At 39.7% G+C, this 19,340-nt stretch overlaps 1 protein-coding gene across 1 annotated transcript; it reads right to left on the bottom strand.

The window, feature by feature from the left end:
- Positions 1–764: 764 nt before the first annotated feature.
- LOC127375923 (phosphatidylinositol 4-phosphate 5-kinase-like protein 1) lies at positions 765–7,848 on the bottom strand. The gene is made up of 10 exons (XM_051422346.1): positions 7,697–7,848; positions 5,571–5,759; positions 5,437–5,487; positions 4,667–4,821; positions 4,417–4,541; positions 3,708–3,742; positions 3,562–3,617; positions 3,358–3,470; positions 2,780–2,942; positions 765–2,625 (listed from the first exon to the last, which is right to left on the bottom strand). The coding sequence occupies exons 2-10, from the start codon at positions 5,757–5,759 to the stop codon at positions 2,196–2,198; spliced, it is 1,317 nt and encodes a 438-aa protein (XP_051278306.1). The 5' UTR covers positions 7,697–7,848; the 3' UTR covers positions 765–2,195.
- Positions 7,849–19,340: the final 11,492 nt, after the last annotated feature.

The raw sequence follows: 19,340 nt of genomic DNA, 5'->3' as shown, positions 1-19,340 counted from the left end.
GAGATCAACAAAATAGACATAAACTACTATAACAGATATAACATAAACAACAATAACATTTGTTGACAGTAAGACTTTGGTGCAGTGGGGCAGAGCGCAAAGGATGCTGGATGTTTTTGTGCAGGTATTTTTATGTAGCCTACATGAGGTATGTGGATATGAGTATATACAATATGATCATAGGTGGTTTTAGTGATTATAAGTGCTTTCAACCATGAAAATAAATAATTTAGGAGAGGAGTCACAGGGGTTTTGCTTTTAAATTCTTTATACCCTGTGTGTCTGGAGTTAACTGTTTATCAGAGTGATGGCCTATGGGTAGAGACTGTTCCTGTGCCTGTTTGTTTTGGTGCACAGTGCTCTGTAGCACCTACCAGAGGGGAGGAGTTGGAACAGGTTGTGTCCAGGGTGAGCTGGATCTGCAGTGATGTTTCCTGACTCTGGATATGTGTAAGTCCTGAATTGAGGGCAGGTTGGCACCAATGATCCTCTCTGCAGTCCTGACTGTCCGCTGTAGTCTGTTCCTGTCCTGTAAGTTGGCCGATCCAATGTGAAGACAACAGACTGAATAATGGCTGTGTATGGATCAGCTCTATACAATCTATAACAATCTTCTATGGCCTCCCTTTTAACTGCATTTATTCTTCCCTTTGTAGTAGGTGTGTCCCAATACAAGAATTTTAGTAGTCGATACCAATAATAGTGACATTCCATGATTTTTGATTCCCAATTGGATACCACAGTGAAAACCAAAACATCTCATATACTTCAACATACACTCATTTATTAAAACATTTGAATTTTACAAAAAATAAAAACTGTGGGCTTTTTTCTAATAGACTCATTTCTTTTTATTCACTACCTAACTCACAAACTCCTGGTCTTTGTCTCTCTCAGAAACACACACACACACACACACACACACACACACACACACACACACACACACACACACTCTGTTGACCCTTTTTTTTAATCTAAGCTTTTTTTAATGCATTTTTGGGTTGCTTTTTATGCTTTTATTTTTTGATTGGACAGGTGAGGATAGACGGGAAAGCGGGGAGAGAGACGGGGGAGAGAGAGGGCGAACGACATGCCTACATGGAGGTTTTTTTTTTTTTTACCGAGCTCCTACTTTGTTTGAGCAGATACAATCTTTTAAAAAGGATAGAACTTTTCCACCTGATCTTTCAAACAAAAAAGTAATTTTCTTGAGCTATAAACTGTGAAATATTACTCTCAGCAGTGAAATCTAGTCATTTTCGGCAACTGGGGAAACTGGGAAACTGCTGGTTGTATTGGCTCTTTTAAAGGTATTTAAATTGAGGGCTTCAGTATGTGATGACTTGGAAATGAGACTCAACAATCAACTTGGCTCTGATTGGCTGATTTTGTTCAGGCATGGTCTTTCTTGCAAATGCCATTTGGAACACTAGAATGAGCCAGAGGAACCTGATTTTTATTTTATTATTATTTGGAATAACGATTACGCTATTCACGTGATTATACATGAAAACACACCTATGAATATTATATATTACACACTGGACATTTAATGTGTTGTTGTGCATTTCACACTGCACAACATAGAATGATATACATGACTCAACATAAATGAAAGACTTGATTGTCTGAGCAGGTGGAAATGCAGACCATGGTGGGAGCTTCCACCTCCACAATCTACACATATCACTGCAAAGTTTTTACATATTCCTATCAGTTATTTGCATCATTATTACAGTACCCTGGCACCCCTGGCATTTGTCTCTATACATAAAGACATTCTCTATCAGCACCAACACTTATTGGCTACATTCCCACTCATATGTCTGGCTGCTGCTGTGTCGTGCTCTGATTGAACCACTGCTCCATCACCGGGGTTCACATGTCCACTAAACATGTTTCAAAAGCATCAACGTTTTGGTGATGTAGTGAATTTGTTTTGATGAGACCGTAACTCTATTTTGTATGTACAGTATATGAGTAGGAGGTTGACAGAAACAAGGAAGCAAAACTGTTTTTCCTGTATGTATGTGAAGAGTCCATAACAAATCAAATGCAACTTATGTCCACTGTCAATAGATGTTGGTTATTATATACATTCAAAAGCTGCTCCTGCAAAAACACACCTGGCATGACAGCAGATCTCTGGCAACACAGCCCCATCTGGTGGACACTGGGATGAATGTTTTTTGTCACTGAGTGTGGTCCTGTATCCACTGACAGAACCTGTGTGAATATTTGGCAGGGTTGACTGTGGAAAAGGCCCTGCCTGGGAAGCGGAGGCTTTTCCACAGGTTCTCCAGTCTTTTCTTCCAACCGTAGACGGTGAAAATGTCTATAATTCCCACAAAGTAGCGACGCTCTAGCCCGTCTATAACATGGATAGCATTTTTGCAGTTGGGCAGTAGCCTACGATGATGCTCGTGGAATTCCTGCAGTTCTGAGTCAGTCCTGGTATCTTTTGCACGGCAGTTTATCTCTTGGAGGGGGATCCCTTCACCTGAGCCCTCAGCTGCTGCCTGTGGCTTGCCCGACCCACAGTCCACCTCACCCGTGGTCCCTTCCAGTAATGGAATGGTGGGGGGGTCTGACCCTGTGGGACTGTCATCCAAGTCCAGAGACCTATGGGAAAGACAGAAAAGAACCCATAGAAATGAGTCACAGGGGTGTTCAAGGTTGCTTCTTTCTAGAGTTCACTGGATCAACTTAGATAAAAAAGAAGACACATTTGCACAGCAGTTGGTTTTGCTCTTGCTTAAAGCTATATGAAACCTACTTTGTGGTGCGCATAACAAGGTTTGCCAAAGAATGTTTCCCATCAAGCTCATCTTGGTGCAGAGGTTGATGTGCCAGCAGGAGACTGTAGTCCAGCACATTGAGCTCTTGAAGGAAGGCAGCATCCATTTTCACTTGATGGGCAAACCACGATTTCTCTTGATCTGCAGCAACCACACAAACCTTTCCGTTTAGTATGCTTCTGCTGAAACAATGAACTTGCATTGCTCAACAGCGTCAGTCGTTTGACTACAGAAATAAGTAGTGTTATCCACATTGACAAAACCATGCACAGTTTTTCTTATTTTAACCTGCATTTACCTTTTTTACCTTATTTATTTTAGTGTTTTTTTAATTGATCTCTCTTTGTAAGTCCTGATTTTTAGAGCACTTTTAGCTTTATCATTATCGTGTTTGTATCATGTTTGTGTCGTGTTTGTATCATGCTTGCCTATTATCTGATTTCTTTTGTTTTTATATTTTTGTCAAGAGGAACGTCTTGTCTTTTAAGCAAACCAAATCTACCTATGGGCACAAATAGAGGAACCTTGAAGTAAGTGCTGAGGAGAGGAGGCTTACCTAATGCAATGTGCTGCCCTTCGAAGTTATTGTCCTTCAGCACTTTTATAATTTGTTTCCCACCGGTGTCAGGGTTGGTCCATCTGCCCACCTCACAGCCTTTAATGTCGAATCTGTGCGACAGAGACATCACAGCTTTCATACCACCATAAACTATATCAGAAATCTACACAACTAAACATGGGAAAAACATAGATTCCGTACCTAATATTGATCCTCTCATCAGGGTAAAACACACTCTGCATCACGATGAAGTACTTCTGGAGTGCAGATACAAAATTACGTAATAATGTAAGTACTGGTACAGTTAGAGTAAAGTGGATATAATGGTTATCATGTTGATAAAATACCTTTGTCTCATTCGGAATAACAATCCTGTGGACACCTGGGAAGTGGAAAGAAGGATGTATATTATTAATATGACTCTTTTTAACCTCTGCTATAAATTGTAACTATAAATATATTTTTGGGGCTTTTATGCCTTTATTTTGATAGGATAGGTGAAGATAGACAGGAAAGGAGGGACAGAGAGAGTGGGGACAACATGCACAAAGGGCTGCAGGTTGGAATCCAACCTGGGCTGCTACGGTAAGGACTGCTCTACCAGTTCAGCTACTGTCCACCCCGCATTGTCGCTTTTTATAGAAACGGACACATCAACAGGTTGACATTAGTCTTTGAAGCTTAAAGGTCCAGTGTGTAATTATCAATATGATCTATTGTCAGAAATGGAATATAATATTCATAAGTATATAGGAACGGACAAATCAAACCCTAGCTCTAGAAAGAGCCCTTTGCATTTTTCACATTTCGCAGCCACTGTAGCAGAAAGTAAATCCTACAGACTGGACCTTTGAGTTACCCCAGAAGTATCAGTTTGAAAAATGTTTCATTCCTTTAACAGTATATGTTTCCTGATGTGAAGAGGTTTCAATGTATTTCGAACTTTGCATGAGCTGTGCGTCTGCAGCTGCAGTGATGCTTCACTAGACAGTCAAGGTCTCTGAACCTTTAAAATTGGCAGAAAAGTAAAAGAAAAACCACCTTTATCAGACTTACCTAGAAACCTTACTATCAGTGAATGAGGGTATTTCTCCAAGTGGTCCATGTATGCCTGCAGATTGGACAGGAGAAACTTGACCTCGCGCTTGCTCTGGGTCTTTAGGAAGAACCTCTTGTCATTCCTGAAAACAAGAACAGATTTATCAGGGTGAGGACAGTTTGGGTGTTTGAAATTAGAGTTAGGATGAGATAAGGTAAAGATTTAGTCGATGGAAGGTCCATGTGTGTCACAAAGGATTATGCTTACGTGACAAAGAAATCTGCCTTGCTCTTGGAGTTGCTAACAAACTGGAGGTAGCACCCGCCTGAGCAGAGGGAGTTCATGTATTCCTCCTCTGTGATGTCCAGTGAACGCCTCAGTTTGGCAAACACTGGTGCTGCAAATGTCTGCATCTCAAACCCCTGGAAGGCAAGGATTAAATTTGCTTGCTTTAAAGCTGCAGTAGGTAACAATTATAAAATAACTTTTTGTCATATTGGCTGAACGTTTCACTGTGTTCTCACAGTAGTACATGAGACAAATAATATGTGAAAAAATCAAGTTCCTCTGGTTTGTTCTAGCACTCCCCATGGCATTAACAAGAATCCACCAGGCCTGGACAAAAACAACCAATCAGAGCAGAGACAGATATAAAGACGCTTTGGGTTTGTGGCTTGAAGATAGTTGGTTGTTGATTCTCCCAGGGTCCCAAAGTGTCTAGTGTATTTGACATCCTGGGAATGAGACTCAACAATCATCATTCTCAGCTCTGATTGGTTGTTTTTATTCAGGCCTGGTGGATTCTTGCAAATGCCATTAGGAGCACTAGGAGGAGCCAGAGGAACCTGATTGTTTCACAGATTATCTATTCTGCTTTCAGGATACAGTGAAAGTTTCAGTTAATGTGACAAAAAATGGAAAGGAACTTTGAATAGGTAATCAGAATGGACAGCATTATGCAAGATAGCAAGGTAAAGGTTTAGAAATTGCTGTTTCTAAAATAGAAAAAGATTTCAGGTGAGAACACCATCACTTGCCTCATGGCTTTTAGTTTCCTCTGCCTTGAAATGTTCAGCTGTGAGTGTATCCTGTGCAAAAACAAAGTGTTACTGAGTGAATGTATGTCTTCAGTGTTTCATGTTGAGTGGCCTATAATCAGAATATTCTTCACTTCGTCTGGTGTGTCCATAGTGGTCTGAATGGAAGCATGCATGCCCTCTTTTATCATGGCTGTTAGATGGTAGAACTCATGTTCTGCGTTGATCTCAAACACCCCTAGCATCCTCCATCGCTGTCTCAAATGCCACCAGTGTCTCCGCCTCGTAGCTCTAGAAGTGCCAGTAGCTTTTCTCCGCGCCATCTGTGACACCAGGCGGAAATCAGTTTCACAACTTAAAGAATTACATTCAGCTGTAATATAGCACATACATAGGCTTTTCTAAAGTATATGGTCATATGCCGAGTAGGGGATCCAATACACTTGAGTATCACAATATTTTCTTTTGTAATATTGTATTGATTCTAAAAAACACTGTATTGATTTTTGTGTTCATACCATCAACCACATTCAATTTTATGCATATGGTGGTGGGTTCTATGACATGTTTTCCTAAAATTACAAAGATTGCAAAATTGATAGGATTTTTTTGTGGCCGATGCTGATATTTAGAGAGCAGGGCTGCTGATGGCCGATATATAATATTGATATTAAAACAAAGAAAAGTATAATTCTATTCTGTTCTATCGGAAATCCAGGTATATATTTACAGTAGCATGAATCAGAGTTATAGTACAGGGCTCAAAACTAACTTTTTTACTACCTTCCCAAAACTCACAAAGCTAATATTCTTCCACAGCAGTCACACTGACAATGCTGCCTGTAGACCTTTTTAATTTATCGGCCTTGTGAGCAAAGACATGGCCTGATGATGATTATCTCAAAATGCAAGCTAATTGTCCTGATTAATAGGTCGACCGACAGTATAGAGTAATATATTGAATCGTAACCCCTATATTGTGATACATATTGCTAGATTTTACAGCCCTAATGCCAAGAGAAGAAATCTTTAAAATTTGAGGAGTACTACTAAGCTTAAGGTCCTGATGTCAATGTACAGTGTCACAAAAGTATTGTGGGGTCCACTAGGAGTGCAACATTCGTCTCCTATTTAATAGTTCCTCTTTGTACTAGTTGTAACCCACTCCTGGGTAAGTACACCTTACTCTAGGTTTAGGAGGAGCTTTGAATTTAAGTGTAATAACCATAAACACAATACAGTGAAGCTTTTAGTTTGCTTATGAATGGCAACAGACTTTAAACCAAAAACTAAAATACCCTTAGGTGGGCTTCTAGTTCTGTGTCTTGCATGCACAGCTCTTTTAAGATCTACCCACAGATTTTCATGATATTTAAGTCAGGGGTCTGTAAGGTCCATTCCAAAATCTTCAGCTTCAATAAAAAAAATCACCAAAATGTGTTATGTGTCACGAGGTGGCCAAACATAAATGCATATGACTGTACAATCATTATTATATTGACTGAGAATACATGAGCAGCATGCATAGGAATAAATTACAATATCATATAGTTGTGTATTTCTCACTTTCCCACTGAAAAAGACCCTGTGGCTAAAGAAAAAATAGCCAAAAGCCCAGGCACTAACAGACACACTTTCTTCCTGACACTGTGGCTGCTCATGGTGCAGATGCCTCACAGACTCTACTGTAAGGGCGTGCTCAGGGGCTCCCAGGCACGCTTAACCTGGAGTGGAAGCACGTTTATTATGGACATCCGGAACAAGTGGAATATCATGTCACATGGAAGAGGGTTGAGTTCAGAACTGAGTTTTTGCGTTCATCTCAAGTTTACAACTTTGACAATGTTTAATGTGTACATCCAAAAACATAAATGAAAATCTCCAAATGCAGAATATATCCCCTTTGACTAACACTATTATGTATTGATGTATTTGGTTATATTGTTTCAGTCAGTATTTATTGTTATATGTACATATTCAATGTCTTGTTTTCCTAAATTAAACTATATGGTAAGTCTGGAAACAATAGCATCCCTCTGGATGTGAACATTGTGTTTGTGAACTCAGTAAACAGAGATGAACCAAACCAACATACATCTCGTCGTCTCGTAGAACTACAGTTTTTTTTTTTACATCAATCTCAGATATCTGTATATGTTATTCTAGCTGATTCTTGTATAGTATGTTTAGAACAGGTACAGACAAACAAAACACGAACGAAATGCTAAATCATACATAACCATATTCAGGTAGTTCTTACCTTGGCTTCTTCGTTGGACTAAACCGTAAAACAAAGATAATGGTTCACACAATTTGTCTTCCCATACAGTGCGTCTGAAATTAGCTTTGCCTTTGTGTATGTTACCTCCCATTCTACCGCATTCCAGACAGGTTATGCAAGCTCTGCAGGGTGTGCCACATGGAAAAGAAAAGGTGTGTGGCGTAGGCGTTTCATTACAGTACTACAAAGAGGAAACCCAGAGGAGAGCAACCACCCAAGAATGTGTTAAACAGAACAGTTACTGGTGCTGGTACCATGTTCCTGTGGTACTCAGAGATCTGAATTGGATTTAGTTAGAAAATGACAAAGTCTCTTGTCAACTTTTCTGGCCATAGCCCTTTGCATCCTCGGTTGATGTTAAACTTATCTTGTTGGTTACAATTGCAGGAAACACAAATGTGATGTTAAAGGTGCTGCAAGTGAAATCAGGATTACGGTTAACTTCCTCTACGTTCTTGCAGTTGGCAGTGCCTTCTCCCCTCCACACTACACCACGTGGAATTCTGCTGCACTTGAGGATCTCTCTCCTGATTGGATAAAGTCGATACCGGAAAATGTATTCTCTTTAATGCAGGAAGGAGGGACTGGGAGACCCATGTTACTGAGGTAACACTCTATATCAGTGATGGCAGTCAGAATGTAGAGCTATTTAACACTTATTATAACAGAAAAATATCACATACAGTCGCTTTAACTGTTAAATTCCTTTCAGATATTATCAAATGTGTATATTTAAAGGTCTAGTGTGTAACATTTAGGGGGATCTAATGGCAGAAAGGGAATATAATATTCATAGGTATGTTTTCATTAGTGTATAATCACCTGAATATAAAAATTGGTTTTGTTACCTTAGAATGAGCTGTTTTTTTTTTTCATTCAACAATTTTTGTGATTTTCCATTAGTTTCGTACATTCATTTGCAGCATATGTTGAAAGTAAGAGTATTCACAGAAAAGGTAAAAAGATGGTAGCTGCATCAATCAAGTGATTATAATTGTGAAACTATAACCAGTTCACCCCCCTCCCAGACCCTCCCAACCATCCCCACTTGTCCCCTTAGTGTTCGAATCAGTGCAAGAATGAGTGTCAATTGGGTTTGTTCAATTCAGGATGCCAGAAGGATTGCAATAGCAAATGCAGAATCATTCAATGATAATGAAAGTAACAACAACAAAACAAAACAAACCTCAGAATAAATAAACAACAGCAAAAACAAAACAAAAAAAACTCTCACTCTGATATTGGTATCTCATTTAATGGTATTTGTAAGTCCTCATAATACTCTAGGAAAGGGGTCCAACACGCAGCAAAGGGTCTGATTTGAACCCGGGCCCGCTGCATATATGGGTCGCCAGATCTACCGACTGAGCTAACCAGGTACCCAGCTTTGCCTTTGAGGGAGCAGGTTTCAGGGGTGAATCCAAATAGTGCACATATGGGGTTCAGAGTAACATCTTTTTGGAACATTTTACTGTAGGCTGTAAAGATGTTGACCCAAAATGTGCTGAGTTTGGGGCAGGGCCAGAACATGTGTATGTGATTTGCTGGTTGGCCTTTACAGCGAGCACATAAAGGATTCACATCAGGGAAAATTTTCGCCAGTCTTGCCTTGGTCAAGTGTGCTTTCAAAACAACTTTGAGTTGTATTAAGCTGTGTCGAGCACAAGGGGAAGAGGAATGTATCAGTTTAAGCACTGTCTCCCATTGATCATTTGTTATCGCCTCTCCAAGGTCATTCTCCCATGATTTCCATGATCTTGCAGTGAGTGAGGAATGATATCACATATATTATTGTAAAGAGTGGAAATACGCCTTTACGATATGGAGACAATGAAAGAATATCATCTATCATATTATCCAGTGGAAGGTCTGGAAATGAAGTGATACTTTTTCTGGACAAAGACTAAGCTGGAGATACTTTAAAAAGGGACACTTTGGTAAATTAAATAGTACTGAGAGTTGTGCGAATGATCCAAGTTTGCCATTCACATATAGGTTGGAGAGAAATTGGTTTGGGGGAGGGGGCATCGGGGCACATAGTACAGAGCTTAGGCTAAACGGACTACAGGCTTTTTCCATTTGCACCCAGGCCTCACATCTATCACCCTGGTCTCTTTCCATCCAATGTAACATAACTTTTATATTGCATGCCCAGTAGTAATGAGTAAAATTAGGTAGGGCCAGGCCAGCTAGCTTTTTAGGTCTTGTGGTTTGCCGGTCCAGATAAACGATAATATGCTGCTGTGCAATGAATTAAAGAATTGTTTTTTAATCAAGATTGGAATGTTTTGAAAGAGGTAAATAAATGTAGGTAGTACAATCATTTTAACGAGATTATATCCGGCCAGTTATGGACAGAGGGAGATTCAGCCATCTGATCATGTGTTTCTTAGATTTTTCAAATAAAACGGCAAAGTTCTTAGTAAAGAGGGAGGAGAAAGCGGGTGTGATCTTGACTCCTAGGTATTTAAAGCTCTTTCTAACAGTTCTAAATGGAAATTTAATGCAGAGATTTGGGTAGCGTGCTGGTTAGGAGGAAACATTTAGCTTTTTTCAAAATTGATTTTGTATCCTGAAAATTTCCACAAATTGAGTCAGGGTGCTGAGAATGGCAGGAACAGATTTTAATGGGTCTGAGACGTACAAAATAATGTCATCAGCATGTAGAGACAATTTGTGTGTAAGGCCCCCTCGTTCTATGCCCGGGAAGTCATTGGATTGTCTAAGAGCGATGGCTAGAGGCTCGATGGCAACGGCGAAAAGTAAACGGGATAAGATGCAGCCCTGGCGTGTGCCCCTGCCAAGAGGGAAGTATTCAGATTGCTGTCCATTAGTAATTACTGAGACTAGAGGGTGGGAATAGAGTTTGGCGAGAGTGGCAGGAGCAAGATGGCGCCAGTGTGTTTGTTGGCTTGCCGTCAGCTCCGTCAACTCTTTCCTGTCCGTTTTGTGCTACGTTTGTCTGTATTGGCACTCATGCTATGTTGGCGCTGTTCTGTTGCTGCTACATGGACCTATGATCAGCAGACTTTGCTGCATCTCAGAAACGCACTGGTGACCCATACTAGTGGGTCTCCTGTCCCTTACGACGGATGTCACCCTCTGTTTATCTACCCCACCGCGGAGTGTGCCCTTCGGCTACTTTGCTGCATCTCTTGCAAGCTGCAAGCGTCGGAGGCGCTGAAGCAAACACAGAGATGAAGATCAGGAGAGGAGCGAGTGTTTCTCCCGCACAACTAGGGGCCTGCCAGCTCCCTGCAGCCCATCTTGGTCGGAAAGATCTCTACCTGGCTCGTCATTCATGGGATCTAAGGTACTCCTGCCATGTATCCATCACCCTGCATCGACCCCAAACGCCTGTTAGCCCTGCTCGACCGAGACTGCGTATCCATAGCGGTGGGGTAAATTCCCTGAACATCCGCCCTTTGGAATACTCTTGATGCCCCCAGGCTGCGGTTCACTCCAATGTGAAAGTGGCCCTGGTCAACAGCAGGTCTGTGTCTAATAAGACCTTCGTTCTAAATGACTTTTTCTCTCGTCACAATCTGGATTTCTTGTTTTTAACCGAGACATGGATTGGCGCTGGCGTTGGCCAGTCTTCTGTTTTTGGTGAACTCTGCCCAATCAACTGCTCATTCATTAGCACGCCGAAGTGCGTCGGAAGAGGAGTTGGTGTGGCTCTTGTTTTTAGGAATAACTTTAAATTACGGACACTTTCTGCAAGGGAGTTTTTCCACCTTCGAACTGCAATGCGTAATTGTAGAATCTGCAATATCCCCATTGGTTTGTGTACTGATCTGTAGGCCCCCTAAGCCTGACAAAGACTTTATAACTGAATTCTCTGACTTTCTCTCCCATTTTGTGTCACTACATGATCGTGTCCTTATACTTGGTGACTTCAATATCCACATCTGCTGTCCAGATAGACCGATGGTTACCGAATTCTGTGGTGTAATAGATGCCCTTGGCCTTACACAACATATAAATAATGCTACGACACATACTTGATCTCATTTTATCTTATGGTTTTACCGTTGATAATATTGTGATTGAGGATGCCACTTTCTCTGATCATAAGCCTATTATATTTGACATCACCCTCTCCAGTTCCCTGCAAACTGCCAGAACTCAGGGCCGTTACTCCCGCCACATACACTTTCTTACCGCAGCTCAGTTTTCTAATAGCTTTCTGAGTAAAACTGTTGCATCTACCGTTGCAACAGCGGCATCATCCTCCTCTAGCCCAGATGAACTAGTTACCCTTTTCCACTCATCTTGCTCTTCCATACTTGACTCCGTAGCTCCTCCCACATACACCCACCCAAAACTAAAATCTCAATATTGGTTAGATGAGGCCACACGCTCTCTCAGGCAGGCCTGTTGTAAAGCTGAAAGGAAATGTAAAAAGGATCATCTCACTGTCTCCTTTGAAATTTTTAAATCTGCATTAGCTTCCTTCCAGGCAGCAGTAAAAAAAGCTAGAGCAAAGCATCTTTCTGATTTGATCAGAAAACACTTAAACAGACCCAAAATTTAATTTAGTACTATAAACTCTGTTATCAAACCCCCAAATTCCCCAGTTGCTGATGTATCCACTGATACCTGTGAGAAATTTCTCAAGTTTTTTACCAACAAAATTGAGAAAATTAGATCATTCTTTACCCCCAACTCATCTGTTACTCCGCCTGATTGCTCAGGTGTATCAGCTATTTTTAACCAATTTCAGCCCATCACTTTCAGTGAATTGAGGGACTTAGTATCGCACATGAAACCTACTACATCACCCCATGATGCTATTCCATCCATTCCTCCATCCTTGCTTAAAAAACACAACCTTGATGCCAACTGCCTAAAAAACTACCGCCCCATCTCCAAGCTTCGTTTTATTACTAAAGTTCTGGAAAAAGCTGTTCTGTCACAGCTGATTCCTTTTCTGACCACTCACAATCTACTAGAACCTTTTCAGTCAGGTTTCAGACCCCTTCATAGCACTGAAACAGCCCTGCTTAAAGTAACTAATGATTTGCTTCTCACACTAGACTCAGGTGATAATGCCATCCTCATATTACTGGATCTTAGTGCCGCCTTCGACACCGTTGATCACAACATCCTCCTCACTCGCCTTGATCAGCAGGTGGGCATTAGGGAGACTATGTTTGAGATAGGTTCTGCTCCTATCTCAAACATAGGACCTTCTCTGTGTCTATTGGTCAGTTCTCCTCATCATCCCGTCTCATATGGGGTCCCTCAGGCCTGTATATGCTCCCATTGGGTGACATTATAAGAAAGCATAACATCTCTTTTCACCTCTATGCGGATGACTCACAGCTATACTTGCCTCTAAAATCTAGGGACTCCATACAATCTTTTCTGGTCTGTCTTGAAGACATCAGAAATTGGATAGCTAACAACTTCCTCCAGCTAAATAGTGACAAATGGTAAATGGACCTGTACAGCGCCTTTCTAGTCTTCCGACCACTCAAAGCACTTTTACACACACACATTCACTCAGTGAATCAGAAGCTAACATTCATACACCGATGCATGGCATCGGGAGCAATTTGGGGTTCAGTATCTTGCTCAAGGATACTTTGACATGTGGCACCAGGAGCTGGGGATCGAACCCACAACCTTCCAATTAAAGCACGACCCGCTCTGCCTCTGAGCCACAGCCGCCCAAGACAGGAGAGGAGCTTGGTAACTGAAGGCTCTGGCTCCTGTTCTACTTTTAGAGACTATAGGAACCACAAGTAGCCCAGCATTCAGAGTACGTAGTGTTCTAGAGGGGTAATAGGGTACTATGAGCTCTTTAAGATATGAAGGGGCCTGACCATAAAGAGCTTTGTAGGTGAGGAGGAAGATTTAAAATTCTGTTCTAAATTTTACAGGGAGCCAGTGCAGAGAAGCTAGTACAGGAGAGATGTGATCTCTTTTTCTAGTTCCTGTCAGTACTCGTGCTGCAGCGTTTTGAATTAATTGGAGCGTTTTAATGGACTTATTGGGGCAACCTGATGCTATGATATGAGCAAGAGGTAACATTTGCCAATAGCCTATTATCTAGAAGAAAGTAGTTGATCCGGGTGTATGTATGATGGACATTTGAGAGCTGTTTTTTTATCTACAGACGCAGAGTTCAAGTGTTTTTGCAGCCACCATAGTTTCTCCATTGTGCTTGGAAAGGGAAGGTAAAACGAGTTAGTTGTGATCTGCGACTACACCGCTAGATATCACGAAGTCCTACACACTGGACCTTTCACAGTTGCCTTTACTTTTCTTCAAAATATGTTCAATAAACAGCTCACATCATCAGTCAGACGTCATGATGTAATCTAGCTTTGTTTGCCCCAGTGACTGCAGCAAACAGGTGTAGCAATGCATATCTGATTGACCGGTCGCCATGGTACCAACATGTCAATCACAAGGTAGCCCTAAAGCATACCCTGCTTTATTGTCTATTTTACTCTAAATGGGACCATCATTTACTAAATGAACATCATGCTGTATGGAAGAAGACTAAAACTAAAGATTGAGACTATAAACTCATTAGGAAACAGTTTACTGCCCTAATAGGTACTTCCAAATTGGTTTAACTTTTCAGGTCCGGAAGCTATTTCCATTTTTTATACAGTCTATGCCTATTCCCTGGATATTCGGGGTTATGATCTAACGTCACCCACCCACAGCAGAGCAATCAATGAATCAGCATTAGACTGCACACAATAGCCAACAGTTCAGGAAATTTGAGCTTGCTTTGAGTAAACCGACACCCCCTGACTATGTGACATGTTTTATGGATATTTCATATTATATTTGATGTATAACAATATCAATAGAGAACAACAGATCAACTGTACAATGAACCCAAACAGTGAACACAATAACTGTACGAAGGTTGTGTAAAATGAACAATTTTAATTCATTTTCAGCAGATTATTTCCTGTGAATAATGTATTGGAGATGAGTTTTACTGATATTTTGAGAAACTTTTTATACAATTTAACAATCATACACACTTAATAGACAATTTCAGTGTTTTCTTCTCACTGTTCTATTAGCTCTTTGATTGTTTTAACTGTGTACTTCTACTGTAGGACAAGGTTGTACATTGTTGAAAATTGTGTTCAGGTCTTCAACCTTTAGATCTTAAATAATAATCTGAACTTTAAAAAAGAAAAGAAAAATCATTTAGTTTTTTCTTAACAGAAATCAGCAAAACGCTGAGATATACGCCTACTGTGTATATTTATTGAAGTTTTTTATACCCCTTAAATTTAAGAAGGCCTCGTGACACCCCCGTGAAACGTTGACATCCCCTAGTGGGGGTCCTGACCTCCAGTTTGGGAACCACTGATAAAAAACACCCAAAAGACCCCTGTGCTAGCTCCACTGACCAAGGAGGAGCCATTGCATCCAAACAGCCAAAGCTGGAGGTTAAACCCATGAATTTGTCTGCACAGCCTGTTAGCCAGGCAGAAGTTAAAGACTGAATGCCAGATATGTCATCAAAGATGTGCAACCTATGTCAACAGTTGAGCCTGTAGTCCTGAGACAACTAATTGGCAAAATACCTGTAAATAGAGACAACAACCTCAGGCTGCAGCACATGGAATGGAATATAGGGGGAGCTGGACAGCCAATGGTTGGGTGTATGATGTCCTTCCGAGACAAACAACACCATCTGCTGGATGAATGTATAAAAATGTATAAACTAGCCAACAGTAGTGAAGCGTGTTCACTCTGTAGCAGCAGGTTTATGTCCATAAGCTAGGCAGCATTGCTCTCTACTGGCTGATTAATTATGTGCAGAGTAATTTTACTAATGGCCACCACTGGTTTATATACAGTATATGTATATACAGATATGCTAGAAAGTATGTAAACCATTTTGGAGTTTTCTGTTGTTTTACCATTCTTACTTTATTTAATCAGAACCAGTATTTTTATATGAAATAACAGGTGTATGTTTATCAATTCCATATACCTTTTTTGAGGAAAGCAATTGTGTAGGCACCAAATTGTTAGTAAAATTAACCAATGAATTGAGAAATCTTTAGGGAAGAAATTTGGCAGCACTGAATGTAACAGATCAAACCAATTCAGTTTCAACCTACCAAAGTGGGCCCATACAGGTCAATCATGCTGAGAGTAGGGCTGCACAATTAATCACAATATTACCAATATTACAGTATGGTCAATTGCAATATCCAAATAGCAGAAGTTGCAATTTTTCCAACATAAAATGTAAAATGAAGTACTGTAGAGCTGCAAGAGATGTCCTGGCCTATAATTCTTGTTCTCTAGATTTGAGAAAAGATGTTTGTTTGAAGCCATTCCACTCAGTGTTCACTAACTTTTGCCTTTACAAAAGTTTAGAAAAATATATTTATAATTTTTTTTCGCTACACAATTGATTTCCTCAAAACAAAAAAAATGGAATTGATAAACATACACCTGTTCTTACATATAAAAATACTGGCTGTGATTAAATGCATATCCCTCACCCATAACCATAACCCCTTATTTGTGACTTTTCTTCGGTATTTGAACCCAGTGTTAGCCTCACCAATCCCTAAACTAAAGGGAGGGGAATTAATCCATACTGAACTACCATTCTAGGACTGAGCTTAAACCTAAGTCTATCTATAGATAGATAGATAGATACTTTATTTACCCTGAGGGAAATTCAAGTATCCAGTAGCAGCATACAAACATACATTAGACCTACATTAAACATACATTAAAATTATTAAATTAAATTAACCTATTTCTATACAAATAGAAAACTATACAAAAAGTAAAAGTATAAATAAAATAGCTTTTATAAAAATATGAAATAGAACTGCGGATAAATGTAAACTATGTGCAATTAAAATTAGGTTGTCGACCAATGAATGAAAGTCACAGCATTTAGCAGAGGTAGTGCAGATGGAGTCAAAAATTACAGTGAATTAAAGAATGTTCAGGAAAACAGTGCAAATGGAGGAGGAAATTGTCCATTGTCTATATTGTCCTCCCTGCCTTGACTAAGAGCTGTTGTACAGTCTGATGGCCAGGGGGACGAAAGAGTTTTTAAGTATGTTGGTGGAGCTGGATTGGGACAGCAGTCTGCCACTGAACACACTCCTCTGCCTGGTGAAGGTGTTGTGCAGAGTGTGGTGGGGGCTGTCCAGTATGGACAGCAGTTTGTCCATACCAATCTAGGACTTTTGTAACCCCTATAAGTTCGTTTTTTCCTAAACAAACTCCCAATACCCACCATGCAAATTTTGAATAAACTATTGGTCCTACATTCCTTGAGGATATCAAAAAAAGAACATGAGCCGCAACCAGATAAACCCCAGACAACAAAGTGCCCGGGTTCCACCCACAGAGGGGGAGTTCTTTGAAGAGGATGAGGAAGACACACATACCACTGCTGAAACTGATGTAGACAAGTACCTCAGATCAGGAGCAACAGGAATAGACAATCAATTTCCAGTAATAAATAAAGAAAATTGGCTATTTCTTAAAGAAAAATGCAGCCCCGTCCAGTGCCACAAAGATTCAGATTATCTCCCCAAAGAGGTTATCAGGTCAAAAGTTGGAAAAGCGGCTCCTCTTGAGGAGCAATCATTGGTTTGAGGGCTAGGAATGTTGTAGCTCACTGGCCAGAGATAAGGGAGCAGTATTTTGTTTACACATTTAAGGTTGAGCACCTTTTGTTTAGCATTGCACATCCACCCGACTGAAAAGCATCTCCAGGTATCTGTATTTAACTTACGAGGTTTCTACCAGTCTACCATTATTAAAGATGAAGTCTCCAGTTGGTGAGTGAAGTTCAGTTGATTTGAATTACTGTTAAGTTTACAAAGGATGAAGAACGTAAGAGAAGAAGAGAAAATGTTTTCTCATGATAAATTATCTCGTTTTCTCAAAAATTGTATGTAAGTATGGTCATTCTCGGCATCCGTACATTAGGCCTATTGTGATAAGAACTTACTGTGAAATGTCTGAGACATTATTTCATTTTATTCTGCCAACACTAAAATATTATAGCTGAATAAAAGAGAGAATAAAAGCAATAATTTAAAAGTAACGCAAAAATGTCTTTCCCTAGTTACTAATTACTTGGGCTGTAATTGGCTAATTACTCTTTTTCAGTAACTGCCCAACAGTATATTAAATAGGCATCCTTTAATGAGAACATTAAAACATACATTGTAACAAAATTTCCTGTTAAATTACAGTAAACTACTGGCAGCTACAGTTGCCAGCTTGAAACTGTTATTCTACAGTGTACCTACTGTGATCTACAACAACAGTTTAGTACTGTAAAAATATTACAGTACTGTGCTGTATGGAAAATAAACATTACAGCTCTTTGGTTGCAATTATACTGTTATTTTACAGTTCCTACAGTATTCTCCATTAACAACTTATTGCTGTAAAACTGTACAATGTGATCTTCACAGTGATATAAACTAATGGTTTAAAAGTTTTACATTTAAAAATGAAAACCCCTGAAATAATAATAATAATAATAATAATAATAATAATAATAATAATAATAATAAATGAAAATAGCTGTCACAGAAATGGTTCAGACAAGAGATGGCCGTACAACATTAGGCATTTATTAAAGCTGAACATTTCCAGTATCTACAAAATCCATAAAAACACCATTACTACTTGGTTGTCAGAATTTTTTCCTGAACTATGACAAGTGATGGCTAACATTACATTCATTAAACTTTGTATTTTCCTCCCCAGGTCAAAATTGACCAGGTCAGGTTTGACTGGTTGCAAAGCATAGAGTACAAATTATCAGCCAATTCAACCTAATTTAACCTAACTGCTAGTTTTTTTCCTTCTTCCTTCCTCCCTTCACCCAAAGACAGCAGTTGGGTTAAAGTCACTGCATCAAATGCATAGCAGCTAAGAAAACTAAGTAAAAGCTAACTAAATTACACACATTCCATTAACAATAACAATTAAACATATCAAACTGGCTCTCAACAATGGTGGGTCCAAAAATGAACCTGGACATCTGAGACAGATGGACTGAACTATGCTGGCTAAATAAAGCCCCACTCAAAGTCCATCACATTTTTTAGTAGAGTGGCCACATGGGGATTCACCGCTGTTGCCTTTTTGTGGACCACCTTCCACTGGCTGGTCTTTCTTCACCTCTCAGGATTAATCCCAATGAGGCGCCTAAAATGTAATAATAGAGAAAGTATATAAGATATTAGGTATGGTAAGTAAAGATCATTTGCATTTAATATGGAACCCTGTAACAGTAACTGAATAAAAAATGAACACCTATGAGTTCCCATGTGCCTGACATGTGCAATGTACTCCTGCAGGTTCTACCACATACTGTATGTTGCAAGTTATCATGTTTTCACTACAGGCCTTCACAGCAAAATAATCTTTAAAATACTTTCTCAAGAAAAAAAAAAAAAACTTGTCAACTCACTTTTAGCTACTGTATATTACATTAGTGCATATTTGAAGCTCCTTTTTAGCTTTTTGCATCAACCTGCATAACAAGCTTCTCCCTATGAACTCCCATAACCCGTTTTACTTGAAAAAGTGAAACAATAAATGGTTAAATAGAACCTTGTAGCCCACCTCAATTAGA

Source organism: Dicentrarchus labrax, unplaced genomic scaffold, assembly GCF_905237075.1.
Source record: "Dicentrarchus labrax unplaced genomic scaffold, dlabrax2021, whole genome shotgun sequence".
In the NCBI taxonomy this organism is placed as follows: domain Eukaryota; kingdom Metazoa; phylum Chordata; class Actinopteri; family Moronidae; genus Dicentrarchus; species Dicentrarchus labrax.
This window is presented reverse-complemented; position numbering and strand designations above follow the sequence as displayed.

Excerpts from the sequence above, each read along its gene's own strand:
- LOC127375923 (XM_051422346.1), bottom strand. The coding sequence starts at position 5,759 with ATGGCGCGGAGAAAAGCTACTGGCACTTCTAGAGCTACGAGGCGGAGA. Across the intron at positions 4,822-5,436 it reads AGGAAACTAAAAGCCATGAG|GGGTTTGAGATGCAGACATT; the intron begins GCAAGTGATGGT and ends CTTGCCTTCCAG. Across the intron at positions 4,542-4,666 it reads AAGGCAGATTTCTTTGTCAC|GAATGACAAGAGGTTCTTCC; the intron begins GTAAGCATAATC and ends TCTTGTTTTCAG.